Here is a 17,061-nt window from a genome sequence, read left to right as displayed (position 1 = left end):
AACAGCCCTAGTCGCAGGCATCTCCCTCGAGAGCCTTGTTCCTCACAGGAGAACACCCCGCCACCTCAGCGGCGGGGAGGAAGAGCGGCCCTTCCCAACATGGCGGCCTCACCTCACTGCCGCACGAGGGAAAGACCGCCACTTCCTGCTGGCCAATCACTGCGCGTACCGTACGCGCCGGCCAATCACCGCCCGCCTCCTACGTGCCACCCAATCACTGCCCGCACCTCTACACATCAGCCAATCACTGCCCGCGCCTCTACGCATCAGCCAATCACCGACGGCGAGCGCGGCACGCGGACCAATTGCCGTCGGCCTTGCGGGGAGGCAGGAGGGCTTTGCCGCCACCCGGGAGGGTCTCGCCCAGTCAGGAGGGGGCGCGGCTTTGCCGAGGCGGTGTCGGGGTTGGGCGGGGAGAGGGCGGTGCCAGAGCCCCTTCGGGAGTTGGGGGGAGCAGCAGCTGTGTTTAAATTAAACCCAACAGTTCCCGCAGGTGCGACACTGATGTATCTGTCACTGTTATCGCAAAAACAGGTGATAAAACAGAGCGTGGATCTCGTATTCCAGTGGAGCATCAGCAGCTCCGTTCGTGCCTCGAGTGAGCAGCAGTAGTGGAGCATCCAGAAGAATCGCCTTTCACAGCAGACACACCTGCGGCGAGTGGAAATAAAATAACACCACTGGCTTTCTAAAATGAAGAAAACAATGCTATAAAAGGCAAAAAAAGCTGTACAGCAAGTATTTGGAATACCACCAGGTGTCACTGTGATTCAAGAAGATGACGGGTGGTTCTCTTAAGAAAGGGTCCCTGTACATGGTGCCACCCCACCCTAAAGGCAGTTTTAATTTCCTCTAATTTTTCTTCTTTTTTTTTTTTTTTTTTTTTAGTGTAGTTGCTATAGCTGTTGTGCAAATAACTTCCCTGATTATTCCAGCCCTGAATGCATAATTTGATGAAAATTCTGCTTTCTGCTGACCGCCCTTCTGCTAAAACCAAACCCCTGGTTCTGACTGGAGCGTCTCCCCACAGCAGTCGATCCCGTAGGAGTGGAATCTGTGCAGCAGGTGTGTTTGGCCACAGGGATTCACTGCAGCATTATTAGCCCCTGTCCCATCCGCCAGTGGGGTACTTTGTTAGAGACAGTGGATGATCTGAAGCAGATCTGTAGAAAGCACAACTTTACTCAGAAACCTACTAGGGATAGAACTGCATGAGGAACCTGGAACATCCATAAGACTGAATTCTACTTTCATCATATGAAGCAGAAGTAAGAAAAGGTAATATTGGCATTTGATGCTTTCCCTCACCAGTCACATTAGCACATACACAGGTTTACACCATCCACAGATATTCAAATCCTGCAAAGAAAACCTTCTTGTGGGTTCTGTAGCAGAAGAAAAGCCAGCTAGAGCGTGGGAGGATCATATCCTTTCCCTCTTGCACAAGCTATGCCGACGTGACTGGGCGGCTACCTTGTGTAGAGTGCTGAGAAGGCTCAGCAGTGTTAATGCCAACAGTTTTGATATCAAGTGTCAGCTGAAATAGTTGCAGATCTGAGATCGTAAGAAGATGTGACTGGAAGACTACTGTGTGTTCACTTCTCATTCTCTACCGTATGTTTTGTTTGGCTTAGCAGAAGGGAGGTCAACACAAAGCAGAATCTTCATCAAGTTATGCATTAAATAGTTGAACAATCAGTGAAGTTAATGTGCACCACAGATATGGCAACTACACTAAAAAAGTATTCAAAGAAAGAAAAACTGTCTTTAGGGTAGGGTGGCACTATGTACAGGGACCCTTTCTTCACTACAGCAGCAGAAATACCTTCATAACAGGTACTGGAAAACATTGCATTGGTCAATAGAATCAATGTTTGGAATAGCAACTCTTATATGCAGAGCTGAGAAGGGTCAACAGCATCGATGCCAACAGTTTTAATATCAAGTGTCAGCTGAAATAGTTGCAGATCTGAGATCATAAAGTGAAAGTCAAAATAGGAAAGAAGCCAGTACTAACATTAGACTCATGTTGAAAATGACAAATCACTTAGACTTGCTGGTCTGTGTGTTTACCACGCAATGCTGTAAAGTACATATAACATTGTATTGAGCACTACTGAGACCCTAAATTAAGTCCTGTGGTTACCACTGACTATTAGCAGATTGCTACTACTACAAGTTGGAATTTTTTTTACTTCTATGATAGACATGAAGAAACTATACATTTGAAACAAAATGTAAAAATAACAAAGTACCTGTAAGTTCCCCGTGTACGTTGTTCTGTGACAACTCAGTATGATGCTGCCTCGTGAGTTCTAACTGTTAACAGGAGTATAAAAACAACATACAATTGTGAAAAGCATTTATTACAATCTTTTGTAATATAATAGCCATAGTTTTATTATTGTATTAAAAATGAATTAAGAGCTTTGCAATGATACAGCTCTGCACTAAAACAAAATGATCTTTTGTCTAGCATATGTGCTTCATATCAATGCTTCATTGATATACTGTGTAATGTACTTTGCTCTGGACAAGACATCAAATCAGGAAAGACACCCCTTTTTTTACACGAATTTACATGACTTCCATATGTTTCTTTAAAAAAACACGTTGAAACAAACTTGAAATAGTGGACTATTGGACATTAATTTATTGTATGACCAATAAATAAAGGTTTTTAAAAGTGCATTATACGGCAATAACACTTATGAAGAATACACTTTTACAAAATCCTCATTATAAAGGAAGTGCTTAATTTGAATGCCATGCAAGTCAAGTTGTCCTGAGAATTTTTAAAGGTGGTTAGAAGTTTACTTTCCCGACGGGTTCATTTTACCACTACTTAATGGCTTAATCCTTTAGATGTTCACTAGTGAATGTGACAGGAAAACGTAAGTGCATATTTCATCTTCCATGTGACAGGTGCCAGTACTCTGCGAATGTTGAACAGCCTAATGCAGAGATCATTCTGTTACAAGGTAGGGCTGCTCTGCTCGCAGTCAGCCGGGCCAGACAACTAATTTAGTAGCAGCTACTATCAGTTCTCCAGCAGTGCAAGACAAGCAAAGAGAGAAAAGGCAAACTTGGAATAATACTTCAGCGTTCAAGGCTTTGCACATGCAAACACCCTGAGAGGTTGTGGAAAGAAGACAATACAAGCCACACTCATATTGCTGAGACATTGATTTCTCACTGACACTGTGGTACATATGACATTAACCTTTAACTGACAGCCTGAGCTTTAAATCATCTGTCCCTGCCTGCAGTAACACTCAGATCTGACCTTTGCTAGCACATGAAAGAGCTCCTCCTAGGGGATGGCAACAACATCCTTCTGCCAGTAAGCCAAGGATTGCACTGGGCTCCAGCAACATCCACAGTAAACTGGTGTCAAATGCTAGTCTCATAAGAGGGATTTTTAATGTTGTGGTAAGAGGCGATCTAGTGGGTTTGCTGATGGAAGAAACACAGTAATTTGAAAGGGGGAAAAGGAGAGGGAAACAGTTCTTGAAAACCACCTTTTATTCAGCACTGCTAAATAAAATAAAATAAAATGCTGCTTCTATGGCCTTCAACAATACTGGATAAGCTCTAATGAACTCCTTAAGTGAGCAAGTTTCATATTGCAATTCACGTCAAGAAAGATTCTGCTGCAGTCACTGAAGGTGGGTTTCAGCTCATCTAACTCAACATCTATAGACTCTGGCATAATTTGGCACAATCTGCACCAATGCTGGGAATTTCAGTATGGCAAAACCAGCCCTGCAATGATCTCTCTGCACTCAGCAGAGGAGACGTGGTTTGTCATACCATTCATTGGCTCTGAAGAGTACAGGCTGACTAGATCAGATATATTATTGTCATATGTTATTTAGCCATATGAAGCCCGCCATAGGAGGCAAAAAACCTTACCATTAGATGGTGCCCCTTCTTACAGAGCTCTATTCACGCCATTTGAGGAAGACTAGACTTCCAACTCCCTGCACTGATTCTTATAGGAGACGAGCTGTTGCCAGATTGGGAATGGTCACTTCTCTAACCCAGATACAGACAATAATGCAGGTGGATTGAAAGCAGGCAGCACCTTCCTCTCTCTAGTTGGCAATTGCACCTCAACCTCCTACTCCTTCAAAACAAATTTCAACTTAAATATTCAACCTCATAGTGCTCAAATACAAAGTTAAAGCAGACAACACAGTCAGTTCTCAACGGTTTCAAATAGGATTGCGTTTTCTCAGTACTCTGCAAGAGGTTCTTGGCAGCTCATAAAGTCATCATTCATGACTTCGGTTCTTTTGAAAGCCCAAGACTAGTGGAACCAGGCAGCTTCTTCACTTGAAAGTCTAGCTTTGTTGTACAGGTATCACAACAAAGTAGTAACAGTAAGTTGCCAGACAGGTGAATTTCCTTGGGGTTTCTGTACTTCCAGAATTACCCAGGAGACTTTTGGACTAATATATAATTGGTCGTGAGTTGCTTACAACAGTGATTTTAAAAACAACTTGTGATTTTGGTGAATTAAGCAGCAATCCAAAATAAGATACCTGAATTAAGCGTCCTAATTTTCATAGTATAGACCTAAGAAGCAGCTCTTCTAATACATTCAATCAGCCAGTTTTGAAAGTCTATGCTGAACATCGCATGCTGAACATTACATGCAGTTATGAATATGTAAGAAGAAAATCATGGACAAGCTATTACTTAATAGATTTATGGCTGTTACCAACGTTAAACCACACTAACAAGTAACAGTGCAAGACCATTATTATTCCTATAGTGCTTTGACATCTTCAACTGTAATTGCAACACAAATGCAAAACTGCTTGTTTCCCTTAGTAGAAAGAGGTGCCCAAGGAAAGGACAATTCCTATACCACTACCTAGAGAAAAAGCCTGCTTGCGCATCACTTGCGAAGATGAGCGCTTCACAAGTAGAATTCTCTTACACAAACTTCGATAACAATTATTCCTGCTGCCTATAGCAAACACCAGAGATAACAAAAGGCACCTTTTTTTTTTTTAAGGGAAACAGAGGGGCTGATGGGACATTTTCATGTATGCTTTGCTCATACTAACATTTAATTTTCAACCAAATATTAATGGAAATATTTAAAATGGTTGCGGTCTTAATAACATATTTATAGAAATCCAAGTAGTCCCCTACAGTGTCTGCCATCCAAATTATGCATAAATGGAACAGTGCCCAGACTCAGTGAGATAATAAAAACAAAATTAGAAACAAAACCATAAAAGTCCCATTGCCCATTAAGAAAACAGACATTATAAAATGGTAAAATAGATCCATTAGAAATCTTCTGTGCAACCTAGAATATTACTAGCAACATGAAGTGTCTTGTTTTGTCCTCTGGTAGCCCAACAGCATCCCCTGGAAACATTCTGCACCAATTCATACATTACAAGAAACAACCCGGGCTTTTAATCAATGTAACTCAATGCACATTTTGGCCCTTTTTTACTTTCTGAGAAGTTTAGAACAGTTTGTACAGGTCATTGGCTGCTTCCCTGCCCTGGAACACACTGCCAGGTTTGGCAGGTTTGAGAAAGGAACCTGTTGCCATAGGAGCCAGGGAGCTGGGCCAAGGCCTGGAGTGCCACGGAAATTACTGACAAGCTGCTCTGCATCCACTTCTTTTGTTCAGATGAAGTGGATCCAGCTCTCCTCACATTCTCTAGGCATCTTAATGGGATGAGTCCGGCAGGTGAGACTGTAGTTTTTACCTCTGTTGTTATCCCAATACTCCTGGCCGTTGACTTGATACCTTGCTGCAAATTGGACCACTGAGGACAGATGAAGCAGAAAAGGAGGCACAGGGAGAAAGAAAGTGAAAACATCGATCTGATCCTGCCCATTTTTCTCAGGGATGCTACTGTGCCAATGAGCACACACTTCATGGAGGCTTTTCCACTGGTTGAAGGTGTATCGCACAGATACCCGCTTCTCAAAAGCCACATTGCGAACCTGGATGGTGCCACTGAGCCCCAGATCTGAACTGGTCACTCGTTCAAGACACACCTGCTGCTCCTGAAGCCGCGAAGAGAAATCCATACAGTCCGCAGGCTGCTGGAAGTCAGGGATCAAGCACTGCATGGTAAACTCCAAGTCTGAGCTGCTGTACCAGAGGTCTGAGTTTATGGAAAGCCTGGAAAGGACATGCAAGGGGATAGATGGATCCTCCCCAGTCTGGAAGACTTTCACTTCAGTGAGCTCCAAGCCCAAAGCATCAGCAAATCTCACCCTGTTCATACGACTCTGGCATCCAGGAACTTGACACTGCACCGCTGCCCGCTTCCTTCTTTCAGGGGATGTAGGCAATGACCTGGCTCTGCGGCGTATGATAGGCCGTAACGCTGGATCACAGCTGGAGGAACTGCTGCTCTGAAGCTTATTTGCCTGAGCCCCCCCCTTGGCTGGGGCACTGCTCCAGAGGGTCGTGCTGCTTCTCGTATGGACTGCTGGGGGCTGCCGCTGCCCTCGTCGCGGGGCTTCTTCAGCACGCAGCATGTTCTGATAGAGATCAGAGAGATAGCTGGGATTCCTCCGAGGACCACGGATCTCCATCCTTAACCTAAACCAGCGTTAACACGGCGGGAAATAATACCTCTCTGAAATATGTAACTGTGGAACGGCAGCCACGGAGAGGAGTTGAGGTTATTGCGCTGAGTGCATCAAAAATCAACCGGAACAACGTAGCCCGCTGAACGAGGGGCAGAAACCTGGAAGCTCTCGCAGTAGCTGGAAGCGAACCAGAGGCTATCGCTTTGCATGGGGAAGGTAAAGGCACTCAGCTGGTGGCGAACTCGAGGCCGCTGTGCCGGCTGGCGGAGCCGCTGCTCAGGCTGGCCAGGGACTCCAGGCTGTCCCCCGTGATGCTGGAGGACCTCAAGCTCTCGCGCAGGCTGGAGACCGACTGGAGGCTGTCGTGCTGGACCCCACGGGACTCCAGGCTGTCGCAGAGCTCGCTGGACGCCAGCGGGTTGCAGCGGCGTTCCCCGAAGCCTCCCCGGCTCCTACACGGGGCGAGCGGAGGCTGCAGGCTGTCCTCGCAGACGCTGGGCGACTCCGAGCTCCCGCCGCAGCAGGGACACTCCAGGCTGTCGCACTGGATGCTGGGCGACTCGGGCAAGGCTTGGAGGCTGTCGGGCTGCACGGAGCTGCTGCCGAGGCTGGAGGGGACGGAGCCGGGGCTGCTGCCGAGGCTGGAGGGGACGGAGCCGGGGCTGCTGCCGGGACTGGAGCTGTCGGGCGGGGTGGCAAGCTCGGGGCTGCGGCTGGGGCTCGGGGCAGCCGCGTCCGGCGAACGCACAGCCCACATCGGGCGCCCGGCCCGCCCTCCGCCCCGCACCGGGCCAACCGAGCGCGGCTGCGCGGGGGCTGCTCCGCCCGCCCCGAGCGCCTGCGCACCCCGCATCGCCCCGGGCTCCCTCTGCGTTCCCCGGAGCGGCCGAGGCGAAGGCAGGTACCGGGCGGGGGGCTGGGAGGCAGAGCGGGAGGGAGGAACCTGCGCGGGGGCGGCGCGTCCATTCGCGGTCCTCGCGCATCGCAGCGCGGGGGGTAGTTCCCAGCGGGAAGGGCTGGTGCGTCCCGGGAGGGCACAGCCTGCAGCCACCTGGCACGGGGGGGGCGGCCCCGGCGGGATGCGGAGTGCGGGATCCGGGATGCGGGATGCAGGATCTGGGATGTGAGATCTGGGATGTGGGATCCGGGATGCGGGATCTGGGATGCGGGATGCAGGATCTGGGATGTGGGATGTGGGATCTGGGATCTGGGATGTGGGATGCGGGATGCAGGATCCGGGATGCGGAATCTGGAATGCGGGATCTGGGATGCGGATCTGGTATGCGGGATGCAGGGCCTGGGATGTGGGATGCGGGGTGCAGGATCCAGGATGCAGGATCTGGGGTGCAGGGTGCACGGTTCTAGCGCCAGAAGGTCTGCTGGGAACTGAGAGGCACCAGGAGTGGGCAAACATCCTCTCCAGTGACCCTCAGGGATGGAGAAGAGGGGGTGTTTAAGGAATGGGACTGGATAAATATGGGTAGGGATGTGAATGTATAAATAGTGCTGCAGCAAACCTACGGGTAGGTGAAGAGAGCGATTTTGGTGCCTGTCGTCTGTCCTTTGCAAATCGTATCAGCATCCTGATACGGGGATGCAGTTTCTGGAAAATAAAAGAGTGCTGCAGATGGAGTATTTTTAGCAGGAACTTCAGAGTGCTGAGAGATTTGGTTTGGAAGAAGAACAAAATGTAAGCGTTTAATAGAAAATTTGCATATATGAGTATAGGACAAGCGCGTTTTCTGGCACAAAAAGGACAACACAGCATGTGAAGAACATGGGTGGTTGATCATCTGTTTGTGTTAAATTAGGAGCAGAAACGCCCACCACCGTTTGACTGTTACTGGGCTCTGGTCAATACATGAAGGTCTTCTAACCTGCTGAGCCGGTAGCTGGTTAGGTTTTTCTTACCACTTTAAGAATAATCACATGGTGTTTGTTTACTGTGTCTCTAGGACCGGTGATGTTTGCATTTGATACTCTGCGTCTTACAGACTCAAAGAGTGGACGCCTTTGAAGATCATGTGAAAACAAAGGTGCCCGTACCCCTTGGAGAGAGTAATAATGGGACCAGGCATTCAAGAATATCCCTTATTACTGCATAAGGAGACACAGAAAAAGGAAAGCCGGATCAATGAAAACCACAAAGGAATGGTAAAGTAAGGAACTTATTTTCTCTCTCTGGTTACAATAATCTCTGCGTACTGTAGATGAGTTAATAAATGTGTGGCTGTACTGCTCAGATTCTCATCCTCTCCTCTGATCCACAGAAGCAGAAATGATTGTATGATTGTGCTGGTCAAAAAAGGGGCAGACGTGACTGCATCAGTGCTGGAGGCATAAGACTGATTTTCTTTCTTTTTTTCAAGCTCTTCAACTGGTGAAATCATGTTTTTTAAGACAAAATGTGCTTATAGTGAACAATACATACAGCCTGACAAATTAACTGAACTGCAGTCAAACTAGATTAGATCAAGAGGGCACAGTTTGCTTATTTCTGTTCTAAAATGATGTTTTAAAGCTTTTCTTTTTAAAATCAGTAATATTTCTTGTTGTTTGAACAAACACTGTTTTATACTTCTTACAGGATACACTGATTTAAAAATTCTGTGTGCTTTCACAGAAACATATCTGATTTAATTGAGGAAATATATCTTTTAGTTGTGCGTGCCGTCCATATTAGTAATGCCATTCCTTTTACTTGTGTATGAGTTTTTCGTCTACTGATATTTCCACAATCATGAAATGATTAATTTTGTTTGTGCCTTTGTTGTGAATTAGTTTGTGTTAATATCAGAGTAGACTGTATGCTCCTTGCTCACTTTCACTCCTCAAGTTCATGGCAATAACCTTTTAAATTTTATTGGGAGTATGCAAATGAGAAAGGCAAGCAAGATTTAGCTTCCAGTGGCCTTAATATTGTAGTTTATAATTAGTTTTGTTAAATTGCAGTAGGACCATGTATCAGGTACCACAGAAGTTAATAGTTACATATGTTGTCTCTAAGATTTACAATTAACCCCAAAGTAACTTTGGAATCTTCTGATAGGGGATTCTATATAAGGGACAAGATCTATTATGTATGTATTCACATTTGCATTAGTAGTATAAGAAAAAGTGACCATGGCATAATTCTGATGAACTTTTAAATCTAAGAATAGTCGCAATCAACTTTATCTCTTTTTTGTATTCAAGGTATGCAATTCATCATTCTGGTTATTGTATATATGTGGATATTTATATGTGATATTCTGTTTAATCCTTGCTAGTTACAGCAATGGAAAAAGCCATCCAAGCACCAAAGGACTAAATAAACCAATTTCTCATGCGAAATCTCCTGGAAGATTAGGCAAAAATGTGTCAAGTCACATTGAAAGGGTAAATTCATTTTTGTTGTTGTTTACAGAAAAAAGGCATATAGTTTACGTCAGCTTCCTAATAACATCACATACTCTCGTGTCTTTTCAGACTTCCTGTGACACTCAAGATGGTAACCAACCAAGTATTTTTAAGAAGGGAAGAAACCAGCCTGATGACAATACTCAATCAAAAAAGTAACGTTGTGTTAAGATTGTCTGCTTCTGGTAGATGTTTCAAACTGATATATAAAATGCTTGCAACAAAATCATGGCTTCTCTGTTTTGCCTTTGACTTAACAGGTCCCAGAATTCAGCATTTGTGAGGACAAAAAAGCTTAAGTCATCAATATGGAAACTTAGTGAGTTTTCTGACAAATAAAACAAAAAAATCAGTAATAGATAGTATCATCTCTGCCAGAAAAAAAATAATTTTATCTTGTTTCTAAGTTTCCATACTAAGTTTAGCTTCATTTATGTAGATCCTTGTCCTCAAAGGAGGTAGCAAGACCTTTGTAAACTATTGTTCCAAATGCATTAATCATTCTAACAAGATATGATCTTTCTTTTTCTTTAGGATCACAAGTGTTTGCACATCACTGCACAGAGCACAAGGACCAAAGAGGAGTCTCCCAGAAAGAAGGCAGAATGAATCTTTTCTGCAAAGGAGCCCTCCTAGCATAAAGGGCAGCACACAAAGTAGTTTCTGTAGGGTTAAAGATGTCCCAATGCAACATTTTTATTGCAGTAAAAAAGAACAGTTGGAAAAGAATCATGAAGAACATATTGCTGAAGCCAGTCCGTGCTCTTCTAAATGGCAAGAAGCATCTGTAAATGAAATGTTCCTTGATTTTGAATCAGTACAAATTATTAAAGAAGATGCTGAGGATGATAGTGCCAGTGATCTCTCTGATTCGGAAAGGATTCCCATTCCCCCATCTCCCTGCACGCCACCAGAACTCATTCTCAGAGCTGAAGAAATTGATCCGGTTTGTTTGGAACATGATATGGGTTTTAAGGAATCAGAATATTACTACCCAGACTTCCTCCCACCCCCTTTCAACTCATGGGACTTAAAGCAACTGGCTTTCTTTGTCAATGTGGAGGGCAAAGCTGAATTTCGACCAAAGCCTACAGGATTTCTTGAGAAATATATTGATCGCCTTTTGCAGCTGGAATGGCTGCAAATGCAGACTGTACAGAACGAGAAAGGAAAAGCGGCCAAAGCCAGGCCACAGACTGCTCCTGGCTCCATCCGTACCCTAAAAAGCCCTGGCAAAGCTAAAGCATTGCTCAGCCCTTTGCCTAACAAGCAGATAGTTCCCCAAGAAAGCGTTACAAAGCTGCCCAGAAGCTATTCAGGTCACAGGGGAGATTTGTACTGTGAAGAAAGTCGCCAGTTACATTCTCATCTGGGTCACTTGAAATTTTCTGAGAGAATGAGCTGTGCGCTGTCTTCTCAGAGACAATCTGGTGAAGTCAGGAGTGAAATGAAAAAAAAGCCTACTGCAAAGCAACAGCTTCTCATTACACCGCCCTCTGAGAACAGTTCTAAAATTCCAAGTGTTGGTAATATCAGACCCCCTAAGCAAACTCCAGCATTTCATGGCTCAGCTGCTCCTGTCAAAGGCTTAAAAGCGTATGCATGTACAAATCCAAAGAAAAATTGCAATGCCAACAATTATGTTCCTTCTAAAATTCCAACAGGGGACAGGAAAATAACAAATGGCACAAAGCAAACAACACGCAAATTTAAGTGAAGAAAAATTCTTTAATAACTGTTGATGCTTCTTGACTGCTAGAAAGTGTTTGGCCAATGCAGAAGGGTAATGTTTTCTTCATAGGAAGATCCTGAGAAAATATGTTCTTGATGCATGGTTCTAAGTCAGCACTGTTCATTTCAATACATTTGATCTTAAGCCAGCAAAGCCAGCAGGAAATCTTATCCCTGAAGGCAAGCGTCTTCCATTGGTCTTTCCTCGAAATTATTTACAGTTGTTCAATGAAGATAACAACAGCAGAGTATGAAAGTGTAGAGAAATATCTAATGTCCTCTTTGCACCATCTGAGGTCCGTTGAAGTTTGTGGTGTTTCTTATGCTTACCTTGGTGTATTTGAGAGGAGAGAATCCATGCTGGTTGTCCTGAACGGATATGCTATTTTGTGAGACAGGTTTGATAGTGGTGTTTTCTGATGGGATAGGGCTCGACTGTTTTTGTAAAGTAATGGAGCATGCTTATCTATGCAAAGTCAAACTGATTCTTCATAGAAGATGATGAATTGGATTTTTTTTATATGAATTAGTTGGGATTTTTTTTAAGAAGAATGGAGATAATGTTCTGAAATATTTTAATGCAGAAAGGGTTCTTTTTCAGGCAAAAAATTAGCAGGGAGTGGGAAGCTGCAATAGTGACAGATTAAGAAAATAGAATGTGTATTTTTATACCCAGAAATCTTCACTGTGTTTACAGACAGCTTTCCCTAATGTTCGTTTTGTAAGCCTTGATGCATTTTGCCGTGTAGAGGAAATGACCAAATTTCAAATTGCACATGGGTATTTATGAATAATGCAAATTTATGTTGTTACTAGAGACTCTGTAGCCTAATTTTCAGAACTGGTAGCCCCTCAAAACATACCAACAGACTCTTAGGGATTAATTTAAAGGCTGTTGTAAGTTGGAGGAAAGATATATTTTGTTAAAGAAGATATCTATTTTTCAGTCACCCGAGATGACTATTATTTATCCCGTTGTCCAGTCTACTTCGGTTAGCTTGGCTGCTTGTTTCAAGGTTTAGCAAAGTAAGATGGGGAAATACCCTATAGAGAAATAGTACAACCAGGATCAGGTCCTGCCCTCAGCCCCTCTGTTTTCTCTTGTGTCTGTGAGATACAAGAGAATATGAAGGAGAGTTCAGTGAGTATACAGTGTCTGTTTAGCTTTTACTATTTCACATCACTGACAGCAGCTGGGAATACCGTCTTGTTAAGATGAAATTCTAGTGAATGTTTAGTACTTTCCTTTTAAAACAACATAACTGAGTACCATTAACTTAATCCTCAGCCACCAGTCGCAGGAAACTGTTAGTGAGAAGTGAGCTGAGCTCTGATAGACAAGCGAGTCCTTCACATTGTGACAGAAAATGAAAAAGTAGCAAATACTAAAGAGTAAATTATGTATATAGCTCAATTGCACTTCTCTTGCTGGTCTCGTCTTGGTTTTAAGATGCTCAGCTGTTTCTATTCTTTCATTGTGCCTACCAGATCTTCTGCTTTGTAAAATTTCAAAGCATGGATTTACATGTAGTTTGAATATGTGAGAATATTAATAAATGTAGTAATAAACTAGAGTATTTTACAGTACATAAAATCATTGCTCAGGAATAGTCTAAGAAATATTTTTAGTGTTTTTTTCCTAGTCTACTGGAGACCAAATGTGAAGTTTTAAATTGATAAAGAGAACAAATGTAATGTAAAGTATTATATTTCCATATTCAGTATTTATGAGGTTACAGTTAAAATGAATTGTAGTTGCATGTACATTCAGCTCTATGCAATTAAAGTGGAACTTAATCTGACATGCTCAAAGGTCAAATAAATTGGTTGTGTCAGAGGTGTGGTGAAACTTAGAGGATGGCATTCAACACCAGCAACTGCAGACGACCAGCACATTATATTGTTGCAGTTTCATCCTTTTGTTTTGTTGCAGACTCATCATATATTTCAGCTTCTTTTTGGGTGAAGAGTTTTGCATCCAGTGCTAGAACTTCAAGCTCTGGCCAAATTCTACAGGCATTCGCTAGTCGAGTTTTCCTGATCCACTTTAACAGCAGCGAAAGTTAGTAGAACTGCTTTTGCCAATAAGCACTGCTTTAGTGCATGATTTTAGTACACTGTTGTAGTGCACTATCAAAAGCACCAAAACCCAACGTGAGCAGGATCAAGTCAATAAGCAGAATAGCATTTTTTTTTTAAACAAATTCTGTTAGGTGCAGTAATTAATTTGGCATGTTATTATAGCACTGAATATTAGTGTATGCTAAATTTTCCTCTGAAATATTGCTCTATATTGATGCTTTCCTAGGTTCCAAGGAGGGCATGTAGATATAGGCACATTTTGCATGGTTACTTCTTAAAGAATAAATAAATAGTGTTTCAGTCAGCTTTGACCAGAGCAAGAGTGATTGGCATTGAGAAATGTTTTTCCTCTCAGACCTTGGAAAATCTCGTTTTAATGTAGTGCTTGTGATCTAATGGAAGTGAACCTGATGTTGGAGACTAAGAAGCTAAGCAGGAAGAGGTGGTGATACTGCTTAAAATAAGTCTGAATACTTGTTCATCATTAAGCTCTGGCTGTGATCTGGCCAAGATTGTCTTGCACGATAATCACACAAGTCTTAATTTTTGTTCATTGATCTGAAACTTATCAAGAGTCTTCTGTGTTTGCCTCAACGACCATTTCTCAGCATGTGCAGACCTGCAAGGGTTAGATTTTATCCTGCAGCACTTTTCCTTCCGTTTTAACTTGAACCTGTTCTGGGCCTACAGATAAAAAGAGCCTCTTTTGTGAAGAGGACTATGGTTTGTGTTTCCTTCATTTTGTATTGACGGATATTGTCTTCAGAAGCATTTCTGAATATAGCAGAAAAGTGTATTTCATTAAATTTATTCAGTTTCGAATGAAAAAATCCACAGCACAGTGTTTGTGTGGCTATTGATATTTTTTCACTATGTTTAGCAATATTTATTTTTTCACTATGTATGCCTAGGCCTAGCGCTGGCAATGGTTCTTGAAGAACAAGTTTACTGTGATACGAGATATTTAAATAGAGAGATCATTTTTTTTTTCCTAGATAATTTAAAGTTTTAATGTTCTGCAGTACTACCTACAAAACAAATCCACTCAGGTTGCATTTTAAATGAATAGCCAGATTCTACTTCAGTTATACTAGTATGAACTAGTAATGCTGTTACGGTGTTTTTTAATGTGTAACATGAAGAGTTTTAAAACAATATTGTTTTGCTCGTGACATGTTGCTTTTTTCCCCATTACTTGCATCTCTGCAGTGAAATACTGCGATCGGTTTAAGTTTTACACCCCTGCACGCCCCCCACCTGGTGGCAGCTCTCAGTGATAGACAGCAGTTCCAGAGTTTGTGCAACTTGCCTGCAGCTCCTCAGGCTGTTAGCAGGACAGATCCCAAGCTCCTGCAGTTAATCAGGATTTGTGCTCCTAAGAGTGGGTATCGTTGTGTGAGCAATGCGTACCGTTCTTGGAGAAGGGGCTCACCTACCTCTAGCGGAGGAGCCGTGCAAGAGAGATTCCAGTCAATCCCTCCTGCTAGTCCAGTATCCTAAATCATGGGGTGGCCACTTTTTAAGGCTGGACTGTATTTTTCTTTCCAAATGAGAGATGGTGTTTGCTGGTACATATTCAGGGTCATCAGGGTAATGCTGCTCAGAGAGGCAAAAAGGCTCAGCAGTGTTCTTTCTAAGAAAGTTGAGTTCAGAGTACACGGGTTGCCAGCAGCAGGGAGCTCTCTTCTCCCGCTGACGCCTGTCCCAGGATGCTGCGATGGTGGCTCCCAGGCTGTCACCTGTGTGCTGCCAGTGCCCTCTTTTTGCTGCTCCCCTTTGCACAGATGATGGCAGAGGAGGGTAATGCTGCAGGGGGTGCTTATATTTATTTCACTGGACTGAACTGTCTTGTTTGACTCCAGACTGCTTAATTATGCCATAATCCCATTATTGCTTCTGTCCTTTCTGTACTCCATTTATTGTTGTTTGAGGTAACTTTTATCTTGTATTTGCTATTTAAAGGACCTTGTTAGAAGTTTGAGATATTTTGACAGTTATTTCAGTCAGATATGACACCTTTTTTGGAGCTGATATTGTAGTTGAAATCTCTACAGTATGACATTGCCTATATTGTACTTGTTTCTGCCTTATTTTTAAGGTATTGAGCCTTTGTTGCTTCCATGGGCATAAGTGGGTTTTCTTCTGAAAAATAATTAAATAGACTACTCTATCTGGAAAGACTGGAACTCGGTTGAGAATTTGCAGCCCAGCTTTTGTTGTTAGTAATCATATGTTCTTATTTATTTGAACTGTTGTGGATATTTTTGCTAGTAATTTCATTGGAAAGTGATCTTGTAATTCAAAGTTACTGTATATTTACTATATTAAAAGTGAGATACTGCTCATTTGTTACTTAGTTGTATTTTTTTTCATCATCCACAAGATGGCACCTCTGATTTTTTTTCTTTTAGAAACTGTCTTGGCATCAGTGTATGATAGAACTTCTCAGTTCTATCTCAGCTATATTGCAGCTGGTGGTCAAGCTACGTAGTTGAAGCTTTATGGTTCTGTCTATTCTACTTGGCAGTCACTTCAGTAATGGCTGTGTTAAAGCATCACAATAGGTGAAAATAACAAGAAAAACTTAACTTCACCGTATGCATACCTTTTTAAAAAAAATGCACTTAATCAATGAGTTTCCCATTCTCTGTTAGAATCTCCAGGACACCTACAACATGATCCAAAGAACAGCAAACATGCGGGTAGGTTCCTGTAGAGAACCATGTTCTCGTGTTGATAACGTACATGGATAAGTATGTTTAACTTCGTGCATGTTCGTATGTTCACCTCAGACTAATCAAGAGGAAAGTGAAGGAATAGGGACTCAAAAGGAAAAAAAAGACCTTTTCTATTGCTAAAAAGCCTTTGTTTTACTATTTGTGTAGTCTGAAACTGCACCTGAAACTACTTAGTGAAAAGAACTTCAGCTGAAATAAGCTCTTGTATACCCTTCCAAGGAACAACAAACTCAAGTGCAGCCACCCAGGGTGCAGGAGCTCTCGCCGCAGCCAGCCCTGGGATGCGCTGGCTGTGTTCTACTCGGCAGCTCGTGGAGCTACTCGCCATGCTGGTGCTTCTCCTACAGGTACGTGCAGGGGCACGGGCGCTATACATCTTCCCTGCAGGGATGAGGGCTCCACGAGAAGGGCATCATTTGTCCTCACCTGGTGCCACTGAGAAGCAGTGGCTCCTCTGTTCCCAGGGACCGGGCTCTGCTCTCCTGGGAGAGGGTGTCCAGGAGTCAGGTCCTCTGCTCCTCTTGCTGGGGAA

General features: G+C 43.2%; 2 protein-coding genes across 5 annotated transcripts; one reads left to right on the top strand and one right to left on the bottom strand.

The window, feature by feature from the left end:
- Nucleotides 1-503: 503 nt before the first annotated feature.
- Nucleotides 504-6,881, bottom strand: PPP1R3D (protein phosphatase 1 regulatory subunit 3D). Its single transcript, XM_054081132.1, has 2 exons — nucleotides 2,256-6,881; nucleotides 504-651 (listed from the first exon to the last, which is right to left on the bottom strand). The coding sequence occupies exon 1, from the start codon at nucleotides 6,580-6,582 to the stop codon at nucleotides 5,659-5,661; it is 924 nt and encodes a 307-aa protein (XP_053937107.1). The 5' UTR covers nucleotides 6,583-6,881; the 3' UTR covers nucleotides 504-651; nucleotides 2,256-5,658.
- A 462-nt stretch (nucleotides 6,882-7,343) lies between these two features.
- FAM217B (family with sequence similarity 217 member B) lies at nucleotides 7,344-16,143 on the top strand. Of its 4 annotated transcripts, none has more exons than XM_054081128.1 (5): nucleotides 7,344-7,476; nucleotides 8,535-8,738; nucleotides 9,849-9,957; nucleotides 10,048-10,133; nucleotides 10,513-16,143. In XM_054081128.1, the coding sequence occupies exons 2-5, from the start codon at nucleotides 8,644-8,646 to the stop codon at nucleotides 11,693-11,695; spliced, it is 1,473 nt and encodes a 490-aa protein (XP_053937103.1). In that variant the 5' UTR covers nucleotides 7,344-7,476; nucleotides 8,535-8,643; the 3' UTR covers nucleotides 11,696-16,143. The 4 variants fall into 4 exon arrangements, with proteins under 4 accessions (XP_053937103.1, XP_053937104.1, XP_053937106.1 ...); XM_054081129.1 differs by having other exon boundaries at nucleotides 7,411-7,480; XM_054081131.1 differs by lacking the exon at nucleotides 7,344-7,476 and adding an exon at nucleotides 7,511-7,598 and having other exon boundaries at nucleotides 8,535-8,733.
- Nucleotides 16,144-17,061: the final 918 nt, after the last annotated feature.

This window comes from Cuculus canorus, chromosome 16 (genome assembly GCF_017976375.1).
Source record: "Cuculus canorus isolate bCucCan1 chromosome 16, bCucCan1.pri, whole genome shotgun sequence".
Taxonomy (NCBI): domain Eukaryota; kingdom Metazoa; phylum Chordata; class Aves; order Cuculiformes; family Cuculidae; genus Cuculus; species Cuculus canorus.
The sequence above is the reverse complement of the archived record's forward strand: the minus strand, read 5'-3'. Positions and strand labels throughout refer to the sequence as shown.